Source organism: Didymosphaeria variabile, assembly GCF_027946475.1.
Source record: "Didymosphaeria variabile strain IMI 356815 chromosome Unknown scaffold_6, whole genome shotgun sequence".
Lineage (NCBI taxonomy): Eukaryota > Fungi > Ascomycota > Dothideomycetes > Pleosporales > Didymosphaeriaceae > Didymosphaeria > Didymosphaeria variabile.
The window spans coordinates 1,900,683-1,918,084 of record NW_026611625.1 but is presented as its reverse complement, the minus strand read 5'-3'; the positions used below and the strand labels follow the sequence as shown (position 1 = coordinate 1,918,084).

At 54.4% G+C, this 17,402-nt stretch overlaps 7 protein-coding genes across 7 annotated transcripts; 2 read left to right on the top strand and 5 right to left on the bottom strand.

Moving 5' to 3' along the window:
* Nucleotides 1-749: 749 nt before the first annotated feature.
* N0V89_008545 (uncharacterized protein) lies at nucleotides 750-2,237 on the bottom strand (the record flags this gene model as incomplete). The annotated part of the gene is made up of 1 exon (XM_056217299.1): nucleotides 750-2,237. The coding sequence occupies one exon, from the start codon at nucleotides 2,235-2,237 to the stop codon at nucleotides 750-752; it is 1,488 nt and encodes a 495-aa protein (XP_056068855.1).
* Nucleotides 2,238-3,583: 1,346 nt separating this feature from the next.
* On the top strand, nucleotides 3,584-4,552 carry GLD2 (Glycerol 2-dehydrogenase (NADP(+)); the record flags this gene model as incomplete). Its single annotated transcript, XM_056217298.1, has 1 exon — nucleotides 3,584-4,552. One exon carries the CDS (start codon nucleotides 3,584-3,586, stop codon nucleotides 4,550-4,552), a length of 969 nt encoding a protein of 322 aa, XP_056068854.1.
* A 1,888-nt stretch (nucleotides 4,553-6,440) lies between these two features.
* PFK1 (6-phosphofructokinase, alpha subunit) lies at nucleotides 6,441-8,870 on the top strand (the record flags this gene model as incomplete). Its single annotated transcript, XM_056217297.1, has 3 exons — nucleotides 6,441-6,695; nucleotides 6,747-8,705; nucleotides 8,763-8,870. The coding sequence occupies 3 exons, from the start codon at nucleotides 6,441-6,443 to the stop codon at nucleotides 8,868-8,870; spliced, it is 2,322 nt and encodes a 773-aa protein (XP_056068853.1).
* A 412-nt stretch (nucleotides 8,871-9,282) lies between these two features.
* NDC80 (kinetochore-associated Ndc80 complex subunit ndc80) lies at nucleotides 9,283-11,658 on the bottom strand (the record flags this gene model as incomplete). The annotated part of the gene is made up of 3 exons (XM_056217296.1): nucleotides 9,283-9,487; nucleotides 9,538-11,558; nucleotides 11,620-11,658. The coding sequence occupies 3 exons, from the start codon at nucleotides 11,656-11,658 to the stop codon at nucleotides 9,283-9,285; spliced, it is 2,265 nt and encodes a 754-aa protein (XP_056068852.1).
* Nucleotides 11,659-12,385: 727 nt separating this feature from the next.
* N0V89_008541 (uncharacterized protein) lies at nucleotides 12,386-13,012 on the bottom strand (the record flags this gene model as incomplete). The annotated part of the gene is made up of 1 exon (XM_056217295.1): nucleotides 12,386-13,012. One exon carries the CDS (start codon nucleotides 13,010-13,012, stop codon nucleotides 12,386-12,388), a length of 627 nt encoding a protein of 208 aa, XP_056068851.1.
* A 942-nt stretch (nucleotides 13,013-13,954) lies between these two features.
* N0V89_008540 (uncharacterized protein) lies at nucleotides 13,955-14,926 on the bottom strand (the record flags this gene model as incomplete). The annotated part of the gene is made up of 1 exon (XM_056217294.1): nucleotides 13,955-14,926. The coding sequence occupies one exon, from the start codon at nucleotides 14,924-14,926 to the stop codon at nucleotides 13,955-13,957; it is 972 nt and encodes a 323-aa protein (XP_056068850.1).
* A 1,357-nt stretch (nucleotides 14,927-16,283) lies between these two features.
* SUA7 (transcription initiation factor IIB) lies at nucleotides 16,284-17,387 on the bottom strand (the record flags this gene model as incomplete). The annotated part of the gene is made up of 1 exon (XM_056217293.1): nucleotides 16,284-17,387. The coding sequence occupies one exon, from the start codon at nucleotides 17,385-17,387 to the stop codon at nucleotides 16,284-16,286; it is 1,104 nt and encodes a 367-aa protein (XP_056068849.1).
* Nucleotides 17,388-17,402: the final 15 nt, after the last annotated feature.

Sequence of the window (17,402 nt, the reverse complement as noted above, 5' to 3'; positions counted from 1 at the left end):
AGGCTCAATGAAGTGGATCATGGTCGGATGACAATCGACAGAACCCACCCTCTGAAGCTTTGAGGCTCATTGGGTCAGTGACACACAATCAACGTTCGTCGAAGATGCCGTCATCGTAGTTCGGAATGTTGATTCCCTACTAGCTCAGCGGAACTTGTAGTACAGCGCAGCCGAGCAGAAAAGAGGAAGTAAATCTCTGTGGTCACAAAGAGTGCTTAGCCATCGCAGCGGCTTTGAATGCCTTTGGCCATCGTAACGTCCAATATTTCTAAGTAGAACTATTACAAGTGACTTAGTCGCGAATTAAGTTAGAACTTAATGTAGGGATTTGTACAGTGTTCGATCTGGTGAATAGGAATGATCGGGTCCGCGGAAGTCAAACAAGATACGCTGGGCGGACAGCGTACTGCAGCAACTACTCAGCTCAACGATAAAATCAAACGTGTACCATAGCTTACGTGAATTACTCGGTCGACTTGTACAGAGAAACATTGCTACCAAATAATAGCATATATACGACGCTCGGGATGCGCACGTCCAGGGCAAACGTGCAAAGAACTGAAGTTGAAGAGGTAATTGAATGCTTTTGGTATCAAGTCTATATGGGAATCGTCTTATCTATGTAGCAGCGGCTGTTCATATGTCCAGGCAAGCTATGCAACAAGGAATATAAGGAGATCGTAGGAGAAAAACCCAAACGCCTAAATATGCTCTCGGCAACCCGACTCAGCACTTGAGCCGTCCACCGTTTACTCAATAGCCGAGACCCCATTGCCGTGAAGCACGGGGTTAATCGACTCGTCAAACTGGAATCTGAACTCCTCACCCAACTCCTTCTTGATGGCTGTCTGCACGGCCTCTTGCACGTTCTTGAAGACGCCGAAGGAGGCCGGGTTCTCTTTGTCGTTGCCCTCGCCCTGGTACACACCGGTGCGGACGAGGCACGTGTTCCAGCCGTACATGTTGCCGCCGATGATGTCGGAGGCGGGATTATCGCCGATCATGTAGACGTTCTTGGGCAGTTTCTCCTCGTTGTGGATGGTGTCCATCCACGAGGTGATGACCTCATCGGCGTACTTGTAGGTGGCAAGCTCGGGCTTGCCGTAGACGACACGCTCGAGATCGACGCCGGTGAGGGCCTTGTACATGGCCTCCAGACCGATGCGGAAGGCACCTTGCGACATGCGAGGGAAAGGGTGCTCGGTAGGGCAGAGCAAGTCACCTTGGGAGAAATAGATGGGGATGCGCTGGGAGACGGGGTCCTTGGCACGGGTGCCGAAGCGACCGTCCTCAGACTGCAGAAGATCCATGATGATCTGCATGTCGGTAGCGTAATCACGGCTGTCGGAGAAGACCATGATGGCGTCGATGTTGGTCTTGTTGAAGTCACGGGGACGGCTGGTCTTGCGCTCCTCCTCAGTGAAGACTCGGTAGGGGGCGATGGTTGGATCCCAGGCGATAATGTCGTTGGGAACAACGATATCTTGGAAGCCGTACTCCTCGGCGACTTCGCGGCACTTGTAGCCTTCACCACCGACGACAAGGACGGTCTTGTAGTACTCGGCCAAGGCACGCATGGGCGTGTGCGACTGGATAAACTGCTCGGTGGAGATGGGGTTGTGAAGGATCTTGCTGAGTTGAGCAACACGCTGGGTCTCGATCTTTCCGGAGCCGTTGGTGAGGAAGATGTGGGGGATCTTGATGCCGAGCTCGTTATCGCCGTTGAGGATCTCAAGGACACGCTTGCCCTCTGGGATCAAACGGTCACCGTGAACGAGCACACCGTCAATGTCGAACACGAATGCCATGTCCTTGGCAGCCTTGACCTTCTCGCCGCTCAAGTCTTGGACTTGAGCAGCCAAGATGTCTCGTGTAGGCTGGATCGGGGGCATTCCAGGGCGTGTGGGCTTTCCGCCCTCGGCATAGTGCACGCTGGAGAGCCGTGACTGACGCTTTGAGCGAGGGATGGGAAGAGAAGCACCGAAAGAGTTTCTTGATCCGCGACGATCCCTCATACTGGGCGACAGTGACAGATTGTGCATGTAGGCGGAGGCATCGGAGATTGAGGAACGGGTTGCAGGGACTTCGATTGAGGTATGTCCCTGGCCGTTGGCATCAGCGGGAATGCTGAGCGTCTCCTGATAAGAGCCATTGGTAGTTCCATTGGCACTGCCGTTGGTCTTGACGGGAGCAACAGGCGTGTTCACGCCAAAGTCAGAGTCGTCGAAAGCAGGCATGATGGTAGTCTTGATAAGTTTGAGCAGTGGTGAAAAGAACGAAGGGGTATAATATGAAGTGCTGAAGGGTCTGTGAAGCTGAGAGAGTCGTGGAGGTGGGGATGTAGGTGAAGGATGAGAAGGCGTAGAGTGCGGAGGGACGGGGTATATATCTGATGTCAGTGAGCATCTGAGAAGTCTGGTCAAAGTCTTCGCTTGTTCTTTTCTTCGGCCGCAGCCCTACCCGTACCCTCCCGATAAGCTCCATAGCTCATGTGCTGAAACCTCTGCTGGGTTCCACCGTGGTACTCCACAGACAAAGCATCATGACGCACGTCGTCGCCTTGACCGGAACCACTGTTTGGTCCCAACGGTGCTCGGTTGCCGCATTCGAAAGACCCTTATCGCGGTGGGTTGGGCGCTAGACCAGCGAATCCATCTGGCGAGTTTCGTCACGGCCGAAAAGCGGGTAAAAATGGGTGCTGGTTCTGAACGTGGCAGATTCACTCGCCACACGGTTGAGATCCGATCCACAGCTGCCATGACCGCATGCAGCTGCTCTCCACCACCCCTCCACCTCACCGCTATGCGTACCGTATCTATCCCGTACGCATCCCGCGCCTACCCCGTATTCACATGAAGTCGGTCGCCAGGCGCGCCTGCAGCGCAGACGACGAGCTGTAGACAAAGCCTGCAGGCGCAGACGGCGCCCGCTGCATGTGCGTGCATCTCGGCGCCTCAAGCGAAGAGCCTCATCGTGAAGCGCTTTTGATTGGCTGCGAGCCTCGAAAAAGTGGGCATGGGAATGCCAGCGGGCAGGGTGCGCGATGCCTGCGCTCGACGTCGTTCGCCGAGTGTTCGGCCGCTCTTCCACGAGGCCCGCTTCGTAGCGACTCCGAAGAAGAGCCTGGCGGCGTGGAAATGTCCAATTCGAAAGGGTTTTCCTCGAGCGCGCGAATCGGCGGCTCGCCGGGCGCACCTGTGCTGGCTTGTGCTGGCCTGATAGCGACAAAGGGTCCACCGAGTCTCCGCCGCATGATGTAATGTCTGATCAGAAGAATGCGCCAGCATGAAACTGTTGGATGAAGATTTATGGAGATGGTGAGGGTTGGCGCAGCAGAAGATGGGTACTGGGACGAGGACTGTTCGGAGCCGGCCGTGGAAAGAGTGCGGTGAGCCCGGATGGTCGCATGGCGTAGAAGCATCGATAATTTTCTGTTGGAGCCATGGCTCAGGGTATATGTGCCTTCGCGTCGACCCCGCGCTGCTGCCTTAGACCTCATTATCACACCTGAATACCGTTAGCTTGAGCAGCATCTCAGCCTCATACAGCACCTCACCTTGTTTCAGATCACTGCACCATCACAATGGCACCCCTCGCAAACACAAAGACGTACAAGCTCAACAATGGCGTCACCATCCCCGCAGTCGGTTTCGGCACCTTTGCCAACGAAGGAGCCACGGGAGAAACGTACAAGGCCGTCACGCACGCCTTGAACACGGGCTACCGACACCTCGACTGCGCCTGGTTCTACCAGAACGAGGCGGAAGTGGGAGATGCAGTACGCGACTTTCTCGAGTCGAACCCCTCGGTCAAGCGCTCCGATCTCTTCATATGCACAAAGGTGTGGCCCCACCTTATGGAACCTGACCAGATCAAGTGGAGCTTCAACAACTCCTTGGAGAAGCTGAAGATGGACTACATCGACTTGTTCCTGCTGCACTGGCCATTTGCGGCAGAGGCCAACGAGAACCGCATGCCCAAGATTGGCGCTGACGGCAAATACATCATCAAGAAGGCATTGACTGAGAACTTGGAACCTTCGTGGCGGGCTGTCGAGGACATCAACCGCTCAGGCAAGGCCAAGGCAGTCGGTTGCTCAAACTGGACCATCGAGGGTCTCAAGAAGCTTCTTTCATACGCCCAAATCAAGCCTGCCGTCAACCAAATCGAATGCCACCCCTTCCTTCCCAACGACGACCTGGTGCAGTTCTGCTTCAACAACAATATACTGCCTGAGGCATACTCGCCTCTCGGAAGCCAGAACCAGGTACCCACTACCGGCGAGACTGTACGAGAGAACAAGACGTTGAACGAGGTCGCTAAGAGGAGCGGCCACGATCTTGCACAGGTGTTGCTTGCCTGGGGTCTGAGGAGGGGTTACGTCGTCCTTCCGAAGAGCTCTACTCCCAAGCGCATTGAGAGCAACTGGCTCATTCCCGAGCTGAGCGATGAGGACTTTGACGCCGTGCAGAGCGTCGCCAAAGGACGCCACACGCGCTTCGTCAACATGAAGGACACATTTGGCCACAACGTCTGGCCGGAGGAGGAGTAACGATCCAACGACGACTTCGTCGATGTACAGTACTGATGGTGGATACAGCACTTTGGCCGGTCGGAGCAGGCTCCTTATGCAAGGGAAGCTGTAAAAGTGTGCTTTAGCGTTTCTAGATTCTCTGTTGTCCTTTTCGTAGCGATACCAAGAGAGATATGAAGCATCCAATATATGAGATGGCGCAATTTCAGCTTGTCCATGGGCACGTGAACGAGCCGCCTTCAGCCCGTTGGCGGAGACGACATGTCTCCGCCAGACCACCACTACCCTGCAGAGAGGTACCGATGCACATTATGCGGTGTCACCTACAGTGTTCGACGGCCAGCGCCTACACTGCCGCGGCAGGAAGTTTGACGCTGTGTAACGCAGGCATGTTGGGACGGTTGCACTAGCGCGGGTCACCCTGGACCGGGTGAAAGCGAAGGACAACGGCTGTGTTCGACGGCTTTGCGAGTTGCCATTTTGAGAAGTTACCGCTCCGCAGTGTCTTTCGTTGTTACAGAGGGTCTGAGATGCACGTCCGCTTCACAACATTATTTCGGGCAAATGTTACCATCTCGTACAAAGTCTATCCATCATCTCCTTGTTTGGCGTCGGCCCGAATGCACGTGTTCCTTCAACCGAACTGTGACATCCCATGCGCCACCGTCAGGTCATCATGAATGGGGCTGTTCCTTCGGTCCCATACAGATCAATGCTATCCCTCTGGTGAGTACCAATTTGCGCTCTTTGATTCGCCCTCGATAGTTCGTTCAATGGTCTCACTCCTGCACGAGTTGCTTATGGCCACTGCAGTATGGCTCATACAATGAATTGGTAGAACAGAACGTTCATACAGACGCAGTAGTGGGGCGTATTTTTACTTAGGTGAGCTCTGTAGTCTGGGGGCAGGATAGTTGTAAGGGTGCTCAGTACGAACGAGATGATGGTTGTAAGGGTGCTCAGTACGAACGAGATGATGGTTGTAAGGGTGCTCAGTACGAACGAGATGATGGTTGCACGGGTGCTCAGTACGAACGAGATGATAGTTGCACGGGTGCTCAGTACGAACGAGTAGCGCAAAGGCAACCTGGAGATCTGGTGATGGCCCTCGCGAGACTGGCGGTGGCGCACTGTTGCCGGGAGACAACGACAGCGTGGGTGAGAGGGCCGGTCGGATGTCGGAACATACTGCAACCTCATGTCTCCCACGCCTGAGGTGTTGACGCCGGATCGAACGCGCAGCCGGAACGTGGGGTCGTCGAGAGCGTCGCATTGGCCTTGTCGCATCGCCCGCTCCGTGTGCTGGGAGCTCTTGGTTGCGTCCGACAAGACAGCAGAGCAGGCTTGGACATGGAGGAACGTGTTTTGCGGCGCTTGGCCAGGTGGAGGTGGTGTGAGGTGGTGAGCCAAAAGGACGGCCCGCGTACGAGAGGATGCCCCGCCGCCGGCGCTGCAGTCAAGTGGACCGGGGAGCTTTGTTTTTCGCGACTCCCACGTCATGGCAAGCGTTCCAGAGGTACCTTATCGCAGCAAAATCTTACTCCATTCCTATTACCTGGTTGTATGCGTGACTTTCTGCGCCTCTCTCCTCACGCGCTCGCCATCACCTGTACAAGATTCATCGCCATAAAGCCTTGCTCAGCTTCGCGTCCCTCGACAAGCCGCGAAAGACCGCTTAGAGCTCACCGCCAGCACTCCGTCTTCACCCTATTCGCTGCAGACAACCTCCTCAGTACGTACATAAACGACCATTGGCCCTGCAAAATTGCATATGGTGAAATACTCACAAGCCTACAGGCAACCAACAATCCCCCAGCTGATCGGGAACCGACTCTGGCAGCTGCACCCCGCAGCCCTTCCTCAATTCACCCTCCAGCCCTTTCTGCATCACACCGCAACACACAACATGGCACCCACAGACATCCCACCGCCTCTAGAGGGCAAGAAGAGGAGAATTGGCGTCATGACATCTGGAGGCGACGCCCCGGGAATGAATGGAAGTGTCCGAGCCGTCGTTCGCATGGCACTGCACAGCAACTGCGAAGCATACGCCATCTACGAGGGCTACGATGGCCTGGTCAAGGGAGGCGACATGATCAAGGAGATGAAGTGGGAAGATGTGAGGGGCTTTTTGTCCGAGGGCGGCACACTTATTGGCACAGTATGTTACCATGGCAAGCTGCACATCTGCGGGCACTGACGCTTTTCATAGGCGCGATGCATGGAGTTCATGCAACGGGACGGCCGAAGAACAGCGGCCAAGAACATGATCCTCAAGGGCATCGACGCCCTGGTAATCTGCGGTGGTGACGGCAGTCTTACGGGAGCAGACAGGTTCCGCGACGAATGGCCTAGCCTACTGGAAGAGCTGGTCAAAGAGAAGGAGCTCACCGCTGAGCAGGTCGCCCCGTTCAAGCACCTCAACATCGTCGGACTCGTCGGCTCCATCGACAACGACCTTAGCATGACGGACGCCACTATCGGCTGCTACAGCTCACTCGCCAGGATTTGTGAAGCGATTGATTCCGTGGACACAACAGCAACGAGTCACCAGCGCGCCTTCGTTGTGGAGACCATGGGAAGGCATTGCGGATGGCTCACGCTCATGGCTGGTGTGGCCACAGGGAGCGACTTCATATTCATTCCAGAGCAGCCTGCGAAGGAGGGCTGGGAAGGCAACATGCTCAACATAATCAGGAAGCACCGTCAAATGGGTAAGAGGAAGACTATCGTCATCGTGGCCGAGGGCGCTATCGACGAAAAATTGAACAAGATCACACCGCACCAGATCAAGGAGATCCTCTCCGAAGCTGGTCTGGATACCCGAGTCACCACTCTTGGACACGTGCAGCGCGGTGGGCAGCCTGCGGCATACGACAGAATGCTTTCAACGCTGCAGGGTGTCGAGGCAGTAAAGGCCGTTCTCGAGGCAACTCCTGAGACACCCTCACCTGTCATCTGCATGATCGAGAACAAGATCGTGCGCCGTCCGCTGCTCGAGGCAGTTGCCCAAACAAAGAAAGTTGCGGAAGCCATCGAAAAGAAGGACTTCAGGACGGCAATGGAACTGCGCGATGCTGAGTTTGCTGAGTACTTTAAGTCGTACAAGATCACAACAGCAACAGAGCAACCAGAGCTTCTGCTACCAAAAGAGAAGCGGATGCGTGTTGGCATAATTCACGTTGGAGCTCCTGCCGGCGGTATGAACGCGGCAACACGTGCTGCTGTTGCTTACTGTTTGGCACGCGGACACACACCCGTTGCCCTCCACAATGGATTCCCTGGGCTCATTCGACACCACTCAGATAAACCCCTCGGCGCAGTGCGAGACATTAGCTGGCTCGATGCTGAAAGCTGGGCCAACAAGGGTGGTTCCGAAATTGGTACGAACCGTGGCCTTCCATCCGAAGATCTCGAGACCGTGTCGTATGTGTTCAAGGAGTACAAGATTCAGGCTCTGTTCGTTGTAGGTGGTTTCGAAGCCTTCACTGCGGTCAGCGAACTGCGCAAGGGCAGGGAGCATTACAAGTCGTTCAAGATCCCCATGGTCATCCTCCCCGCTACCATCTCCAACAACGTCCCCGGAACAGAATACTCCATCGGCTCAGATACGTGCTTGAACGCACTTATCCAATACTGCGACGCCTGCCGCCAATCTGCGTCAGCCTCACGCCGCCGTGTCTTCGTCATTGAAACCCAGGGCGGTGAATCTGGTTACATCGCCACCATCGCGGGTCTCTCCATCGGCGCCTTCGCCGTCTACACCCCTGAAGACGGTATTTCGCTCAAGATGCTCGATCACGACATCGACTCCCTGCGCGAGACGTTCCTGAAAGACAAGGGACAGAATCGTGCAGGCAAAATCGTCCTCGTCAACGAAAAGGCGTCCAAGACCTACTCTGTGCAGATCATCGCCGACATGATTGCTGAGGCGGGTAAGGGCAAGTTCGAGAGCAGACATGGTGTCCCTGGACATTTCCAGCAGGGGACCACGCCGAGTCCGATGGACCGTGTCAGAGCGGTCAGGTTTGCGTTCAGGAGCCTGGAGCACATTGAGCAGTATGCTGGTATGGATCCGGATGATATCGACGATGACCCGATGAGCACGGCTGTCATTGGAATCAAGGGCGCAAAGGTTCTGTTTTCACCCATGGAGGCTATCGAGAAGAAGGTATGTTTCTTGTCCCGACTCAGTTTTTATGTTTGAACATGTGCTAATGAATCACAGGAGACTGACTGGCACCGACGAAGGCCTAAAAAGGAATTCTGGATGGATCTTAAGGAGTATGTGGACATCCTCAGTGGACGTCCATCACAGAACAAGGCGAAGCAGTAGAAATGCTCGTTTTGAACAATAGACGATGGCATGCACCTCTTTTCGGTGGATTTCTTGGACGAGACATTACGGATTGGACGAAGGTTTTCGATGAACTTGAACTTTTCAAAATACCTGGAGAAATGACACTTCTGTATCGATGAGGGAACGTCCGTGTATACTGGTTAGCGGCACTTCATAGAAAGCCCTGAACGAGTAAGACGTGCAAAATGAATTTCAATGCCACCATTATGTGACGAATCGAAGTGCAAGAAGAGGTATCATTCGCAGCAACAAACCGCTCAGCCAAACCCCAACCGAGTCATCCAGAACATCAACAGAGGCGTCTCCAGTGCAACGAACGCCGTCGTAACCATCATTACCCAATGTAACATTAGCAATCATCAAGTGTCGGAGGAGGGATCTGAGCAGTCTACGCCACGTCAGCATCGTCGACGTCGCGTAGCTGATCCTCTTCTTCACAGCTCCTCTCTACCTCGTCACTGACGAACTCCTCGTACTCCTCCAAAGACTTCTGGATGTGCAGCTTGAAGCGCACAATGTCGTCGAGCATGCGTTCGATTTCCGTGTGGAGCTCCTCGCGTAATGTATTGGCGCGAAGTTGGAGTTGCTCGTACCTCAATATTCTGTTAGCAAGGGTTCCTCCATGGAGTGAAAAGGGACTTACTCAATATTGACAGCCATTTCCTTCTGTACCATCAACTGCACGCTCTCGCCGAGCCCGCTCCGCATCCTTCCAAGCTCCTTCTCCATCTTCTCAATTTGCGCGTCAGACGCTATCTTCTGCGTATTCGTGATCTCGCGTAGCTTCTCGAGCTCCTCTTCTGCCTGCGCAACGCGGTGTCCCAGCGCCTCGACCTCGGCCTGCTTATCATCGATGGCTTCTTTGACCTTGTCTAGCATGTCGTGGTTGCTCATATCGGCTTCGAGCGCAGCATTTCGGCGTTCAGCAATCTCCTTACGAAGGCCAAGGATGTTGGACTTAACGGTGCCACGTAGGTCTAGGTTGAGTAGGTGGTGTGGTGAGTACCCCGTGCCACTGTCTGCGAGCAGACGATCCGAAGCTTCTCGCGCTGAGGAACCCATTTGACTACCCGAAAAGTTTGGCCCGTCGTTGATGGTGAGGACGAGCTCATATTCAAGGCCTTTGGCGTTCGCAGCTGTGGATGGTATGACACCAATCTGGTAGCCTATGTTGTTAAAGCGCTCAATTGTGTGTTCAAGCTCGTCTAGTTTACGAGAAGCAGCGAGTTCCTTCTCTACAACGCGCTTCTTGGATTCTTCGACGCGGGCGGAGGCAGTCTGAAGAGAAACATCGAGACGTTCTTTTTCGGAAGACATGCGATCGATGTCTGTGATGTTCATCCCGCGGCCGTCAATGACGGCTTGCAATTCCTGTCGCTCTTGCTCTGACGCCGCAAGTTCGGCTTCGATCTTGTCCATCTCTTGTTGGAGGAGGGTGCTCCGGTCAGTGTACTTCTGAACGCGTTGGCCGAGAGAGTTGTTGTAAGCTTCGAACTTCGTGCGATCGTCCTCAAGAGTCTTGATCTGGCCTGTCAACTCTTGGATACGAGGTCCAGCCTCGGACAGCTTGTCTATTTGATCCTGTAGCGTCTTGTGCTCTGCTTCCAACAGCTTGACCTCCTCTATATGCTGGGCATTGGCCTCGTCGAACTTGCGAGCCATGGACTGAATGTGCGGTTCGATGATCTTGCGCTGTGCCTCCTCTTCATCTTCGCCTTCATCGACATCATCCGCAGAAAGCCATGTGGCATAGGCGTCTGATAAGAAATCGAATATAATTCGGTCTCCTGAGACATCATGGCCAGCTGCGAAACATGCGTCGTCGTAGGAGCCTTGCTCGTACGCGTTGATCATCTTAGATAGCTGCATTATCCAGTGGAGCAGCCCCAGAAATGTCGGCCAGTTGTTACCGCCAACAGCTGCGAGTTGTGACTTCATGATCGATTTTTCGTATGGGTAGCGCAACTGCTTGAGAAGCACGGGAACCTCTTGGTCGATGGATTTTTGAAAGCGGTATGAGGGGTCAATGCGATGGTAGAGCCATTGGAACATGCTGACGAAGTCTTTCTGTGTCGGCGAAGACATGCACTTTGGAGACAGCACATGCTTGGACTCCATCTCGAAGTTGTTCTGTGTAAGATAGTCCAGCAACTCGTTGGCCAGCTGTTGCCGAGTGCTAGCATCCTTTAATCGTCGCGGATCATTTGGGACGCCAGCTGGTTGTGGTGCGGTCTGGAAGAACGACTGCTTAACGCCGCTCTGCCCGGGAATCTGGGAGTTTCGCGACTTAAAAACACTACTTCTTCGTTGCGACTCTTGTTGGAAGTTTGGGGCAGGTGCTGGTGTCGCCTGAAATAGGGAAGCGCGAGGCGCGAAGCTCTTTCTGGCTCCCGTGCTGCTCGCGCTGAACATGTTGCTTGTAGAATTACGATGAGCTGACTGGAGGCCCTGCTCAGCGAGATTTGTACCGGACGAGGAGCGCTGGAAAATAGGCTGGCTTGGGCGGCCCGGGGCGAGCGACATTCTGGAGCCGGACTGCGATCGAGCGTGGTTCGCTGTGAAAGGCACGGCGGCCTGCTGCATTCCGTGGACGGAACTCGATCGCTTCATGGCGGACGACGGCATGGGAATCGACGTCATGTTGTTGTTCACGGGCGCCAGAGTCTGCGCGCATTGTTAGGCAGAGTTCTGCATGTTGCGACAGGGTGGTCGCGAGGGGCTTTACCTGGCGGCGGACGGAGAAAAGGCCCGGTTCCTGGGCCATGGCAATGAGTGTCGCAATCGAGTTTTAGGTCAAAAAGCGCAAAGTCACTGGTATCCAAGCAGAGTATGCAATCGGATAGTGTTGCAGCTGTAAGAGTTGGTGGTGGTGGTGGTAGTGGTGTGTTGTCTAGGCAGGGTCTTGTTTGTTGTTGTGGCCGAATCCGTCTTAGAGCTGTCTGGCAACGAGCGCCGCCACCTGCACTTCCCTGATTGGACACGATATCTTCGCTATTGATGTTGATGCTCGGCCATGTTAGTCCTGGTGCCAGTGTGAGAAAATTGTAACAATCCCGTTAGAGAAGAACGGCAGAAGAAACACTTGGTTCAACAAAAGAAAAACTGGTTTTAGATTTAGCTGACTCTCGGAAGCGTCTCCTGCAGAGAAAGAAGGTAGATGGAATGCTGCAGCGTACTGCAAAAAGTGGGGGTAGAAATTATGCTCCAAGTCTTCTGTCCTTCCCCAGTCTCTCCTTTGCTCTCCAGGGTCTTCAGAAGACACGCCTGCCTCCGCTGTGTTTCCATCACATCACCCACCAACATCCTGCTTTTTCCTCCGACTGGGGGTATCGTGTGCAATGCAAGCAAAAAAAAAGGAATATCCACAGGTTGGACTAACGCCCAACCATGTCAAGCGTATCTACCAAAAGAATCGACAAGCGTCATTAAACTCGGTCCGTCAGAATCCATCATAAACGTGTACCCATCCTTTCATATTCCCCCCATTGGTCTTAGTTTATGCCCTTGAACATGTCGTCTGCTCCCAAATCTGAACTGACGCCAAAGGTTTTGAGCTCTGGTAACGCTGGGGGTGGCGGGCCCTTCTTCGCTGGTGGCGACTTGGTGCCGTTCGCTTGGTAGTTTGAGCTGCTCTCTTTACCTTCTGGTAGGGATCCGATGATGAAGGAGCTCTGCCTCTTGCTCTTGCCGAACCAACTACCGCTCTTCTTCCTTGACAGGCTTGGCTGGCTGCCAATTGTAGCCGGCGAGCCCGGTCTCTCCGCCTTCAGGCTGTCGTGTGACGAGAGCGGGCGCAGCCCTAGGAACTTGCGAACCGAAGAAGGGCGCCTGTTCGACGGGCTCGAAGGCGACATGGTGCTCGAGGCATCATTGGTCGCAGTCTGGTGGAGGTCCGGCTCTGTTGTCGATTCGGAGGACTCCTTGGTGGGCGGAGTCGCTTCGTGGTGAGGGAAGACGGCAGACTTCGGGGTGGGATGCGACGAAAGGGGGCCCTTTCCAGGCGTGGGTGGGCGCGGAGTATCCGGGGGGGTGTCGGCTGGTGCAGGAATCGAGGTGCCCTCGGTGAGCGAGAAGTCGATGGGCGTGAGGGTGAGGGGCTGGTATTTCTTCCCGGCCATGGTGGATGGTAGAGACGGTGACGATCAATTGGCGGGAGCTGAAGATTTGAGAAAGCGTGATGGCTTGCAGCGGGAGCGGGAGAGAACGTGGGACGGGACCTTGCACAGCTGTAGGGCCGAGAAGCTCTCAGGAGTGAGTCGTGCGCTGCGATGTCCGGACGAAGCAGGGCGCCAGATGATCTTCGACGGCGGAGACACAATTGCTGCACCTGGTGTGACGCGTGTTCGCGCAGCCAACGAGTGGTAGAAAAGAGCGTCGACGCCGCAAAGCAACGGTCCGAGTGCGCAAACGGTCTTGCTTCCTTTCCTCGCTGCGGACGAGGTGCGCCGCAACGCGTGCCCAGGCGCGGACCCTGGAGCATGGCAACCGGCTAGTTGAAGCTCTGCACCCAATCGGGGCCATGCAATGAAGAAAGCCACACACTTCCGCGGACGGCATCGGTCAACCTCGATGGACTTCTTTTATTGCACACGCACGCCGCAGATTGCATGGTAGGGTTCGCATTGCGCAATTACAGGAGAAGGATGCCTTTTTTTGCCTTTCCCCCCAACCTACAGTATTGGGTCAGAAGTCTGAGTACTATCGGCCTTCGCATTGCCTATACTGGGGCAACACCCGTCTCTAACTTTTGATGTAGCGCCGCAGGGGACGTCACCCATCGACCGTGAGGAACGGAGTCAAACGAAATAGTCCATGTCCATCCAGGCGCAGAGCATCAGTTCGAGATCATCCGCTCAAAGGTCCAGGCTACGGGATATCCGCGGTAATGGCTTGTCATAAAGGAAGTAATGCATCCTAGCGTTCAACCAGGTCAACATGCTTGTACCAATCTTGCGTTCCTAAGTGCTGGTCAGCTGTATGTTCTGGCGGCGCAAGTCTACTAAGAGCATACTTCAGATCTCCTAGGCATCACTGTGTATGCTAAACACATTCATCAAGGTTCAGTCCCGCTCGTATCTTTTTCTTCCGGTTCGGTACCGCTGTTCACAGTCCTGGAAGAAGTAACACTGGAGGACGCCATCGAGGTCTCCACAGTCGGCTCGTCCAGGTTGCTCGTTGCCCCAGAAACCGTAGCACCAGCAGTCTGCATCGAAACAGATTGTTTTATCGGGGAATCCGTCCGGGACCGGATACGTCTCCGGCCGGTTGGGCCACATTGGCTGGGGGGCACCGGTAACGGAGACATTGTTCGTGACGGTGGCGGCATCTCTTGTCGTTGTAGCCTTCAAAGTATGCTGTTGTGGCCACGGAGCAGCAGATGGACGCGAAGGCGGAGGCGGTCGCGGTTGCCATAGTGCAGGTGCAGGACCAGGTTTCCCATCCTGCCACGTTCTCTCCACAGAAGCCTCAGTACAAGTCTCGAACACGATGTCCACCCCAAGAGGACACGAGAAGCTTGGCTCGCCCTTGTAACCTCCCGGAATCAAGTACGTCTTCTTGTCACAATTACCCCCTAGCCTGCAGTATGCGTCCTCACAGTGGAAGCCAAACCCTCTGTCCCCTACGATGTACATGTTTACACCACCATGTGCGAACGGGCAGTAAGAAGGGTCCTGGGGACCAACACCCCTTCCACAGTTGATGATACTGGAATCGTAAAAGGTCTTTCCCTGGTTTCGATCCAGGGTATATTCCGCTTGTAGAATGCCCGCGGGCGCCCTAGTGTAGTAGGGTACGTCTCGGTACTTGAGGCTGATACCGCCATCCTTGTGCCATACCATGGTGTGGACGTGTTCGCCTCGGGCAGGCACAACTGTGAAGGCATCATCGCGCTCCGGTGTGAGAGGAGGGATGACCCAGAAGTAAAGATCGTAGTCGCAACGGTTCTTCCAGATGATAGTGTTCGCGGCGAATACGTGTTGAGCTGGAAGTAAAAAGAGGAGAACCCCGAGGAAGAACGAGAAGCGAGACATGGTGATAGTGATACGCCGAGCGATGTACTTAACGGCAACGTTGATGAAGGTAGGCTTAGTTGCAACTTTAGTTGCTCTGTGGGGCTGGTTATGTTTGCTCGTCTCAGAGGGCCATGCTGATGTGGGATTGTCGTGTCAGGCGGTGATAGCTGATAGATGAGAAGCGGGGGAAGGGAATCAGGGAATGCGAGAACAAAGGTGGGACGGGGAAGGAGCACTTCTCTCGGGGCATGACTGCCTACAGTATCTTTCTGGTTGCCAGATGGATCGGTTCTCGCCGTGCCACGGTAACGCTTATTAGATAGCCAGATGTCAGGAAATTGTCCCATGGATCTGCTCTCCCGCGACTGAAGTGTGGCAACATTCCAGGAACGGGCACCCCGAAACCTTGAGTTACAGGCTTGACATCACTGCGGTATTAGAAGTGATACATGCTGCTGAAGAAGATATCGAAGGACGAACCGGGTTTTTTTTATTGTAGATAAATGACATTAGCTTCACTGGAGCGATAATGGAAGCTCCCAAGTGTTGATCGATCATGAAAAGACACCTCCTGCGATGTCTGCAAGCCCTCATCCACCGTGGAACGCAATGGACGATCGATAATCTGCGCACCACAGCGTTGCGGCAGCTGGCTGAACGCGCAACACCAATTGTAAATTAACAGCTGTTGTACCGTCAGGATGAAGTGCTTAGGCTGACCCGCAAATATGGCTTGGTCAGCTAAGTCGGACAATGTCATTGTGTCTGCGGACGGAAACATGGCAACTGCCTTTCAACGATATGATGCAGTGGGCAGCTACAGACAAGCTTCTCCACAGGCCGGGAGGCACAACCCTCGTCTCTCAACAAGCCGGAGATCACAACCCTCATGTCTCTCAACAAACCCACTTGAACCCAACAACCATGACTGTAAGGTTGCAACATGTCCTTCGTGAACGAACCAAGTGCATTTGGACGATTGTCTGCTTGTGAGCAAGTCATGCTGCTCCGTTATCCTCTCACATTTCAAGCCATGAGCGTCACTGCAACGAGTACGAACAGATCGTCGAAATAAGCACCATACTCTTTTTCTGTGTTGTTTTTTTTTCGTCTGCCTGTGTGACATGAGTTTATATTACAAACCGGGCATCTGAAATGTACCGCATATTGTGCGGGGGGTATCGAGGAGAGCAATTTAGAAAGGAAGCAAAGTTGAAAGCCGTAATCATGACCCTCATTGAAGCAGTCCCCGTGTCAACGCCATCGCCCATGCAATAAAAGGATCAGAAATCAGTGGAAACGATCGAGAGCAATCTAAGCCGTGGAAACTTCTTCATCCCCTGTATCGCTTCAACCATACCAGCCCGTCAACCACCTAAGCGACAGGCACCCGGGACTTGTCTCCTCCCTTCTCAATCCAGGCTGGCTCCACGATGTCGTCCAGGCGCGCGTACATAAGCTTGTAGGCGGTGCGGATAGTGCCGTCAGAGACGTCCACAACCGCACCGATTTCTTTGGGACTCTTCGGGCTGCCCATCAAGTGCGACACAAGGAAGAGGACAGCACCTGTGATTGACAGGGGAGAGCGTCCAGCAGCCACACCTAGAGTATTGACTTTGACAGCGCAGTCCTTCGCTATCATCTCCAATTTTCCAATGTTGAGGCGTGAGCAGGCGCGGCCAATAAGCTCGGAGGCCGTCGTGGCTTTGGTGAGGTTGAAGTTGCCAGCGTTGATCACGGCACCACTGCCAGCTGCCTTGGGGCCATCTTGCTCCTTTTTCTTCTTGTTGATGTAGGCCTCAAGTACTTTGAACGTCCGACCAATCTCCTTCTTGGAGACCCGGGTGAGCTTGTAGATTTCACGGAACGAGCGGCCGTAGCCGTGCTGACGACATGCAATGAAGATGCAACCTGCTATGACGGCCTCCTGCGACTTGCCCTTGAACAGCTTCCCATCGTCTGTCATCTTATAAAGCAGCTTCGCCGACTCTGCGATCACCTTGTTCATGGAGTGCTGCTCGCAGAGCTGGCTGATCGAGGCATATGCGGCCGACAGGGACTTGTTGGTCTTGTCCGCGTTGGACTTATTCTGGGTGCGGGAAAGTTCACGATGACGATTGCTTGCATCGCCGAATGCGATCTCGGTATGCAGCTGAGACCCATGAAGCAGGGGGTTGGCCGCGTCTCCGATGCGCGACGGATCATCGTTGCCCTGGTCATCGTTGGAGAAAGTACGCCACTCGGAGCGGAAGTCCAGGTTCCTCTCTGATAACACCCGGCCGCAGTCGCCACACACCGTATCACCGCGGGAGAAGTTCTCGACAAGGTTCGGCGGGACCTCACGACAGTCGGGGCAGATGAGGAGGACATTCAGATCCTCGCGCCACTCCTCTTGCTTCGCAGCCGGCGCTGTCTCTTCCCACACCTCGCCAGGCGATAGCTGGCGACCGTTCGGGGCGAATGCAGGAGCGAGCGACATGTTCGTATGATAGTA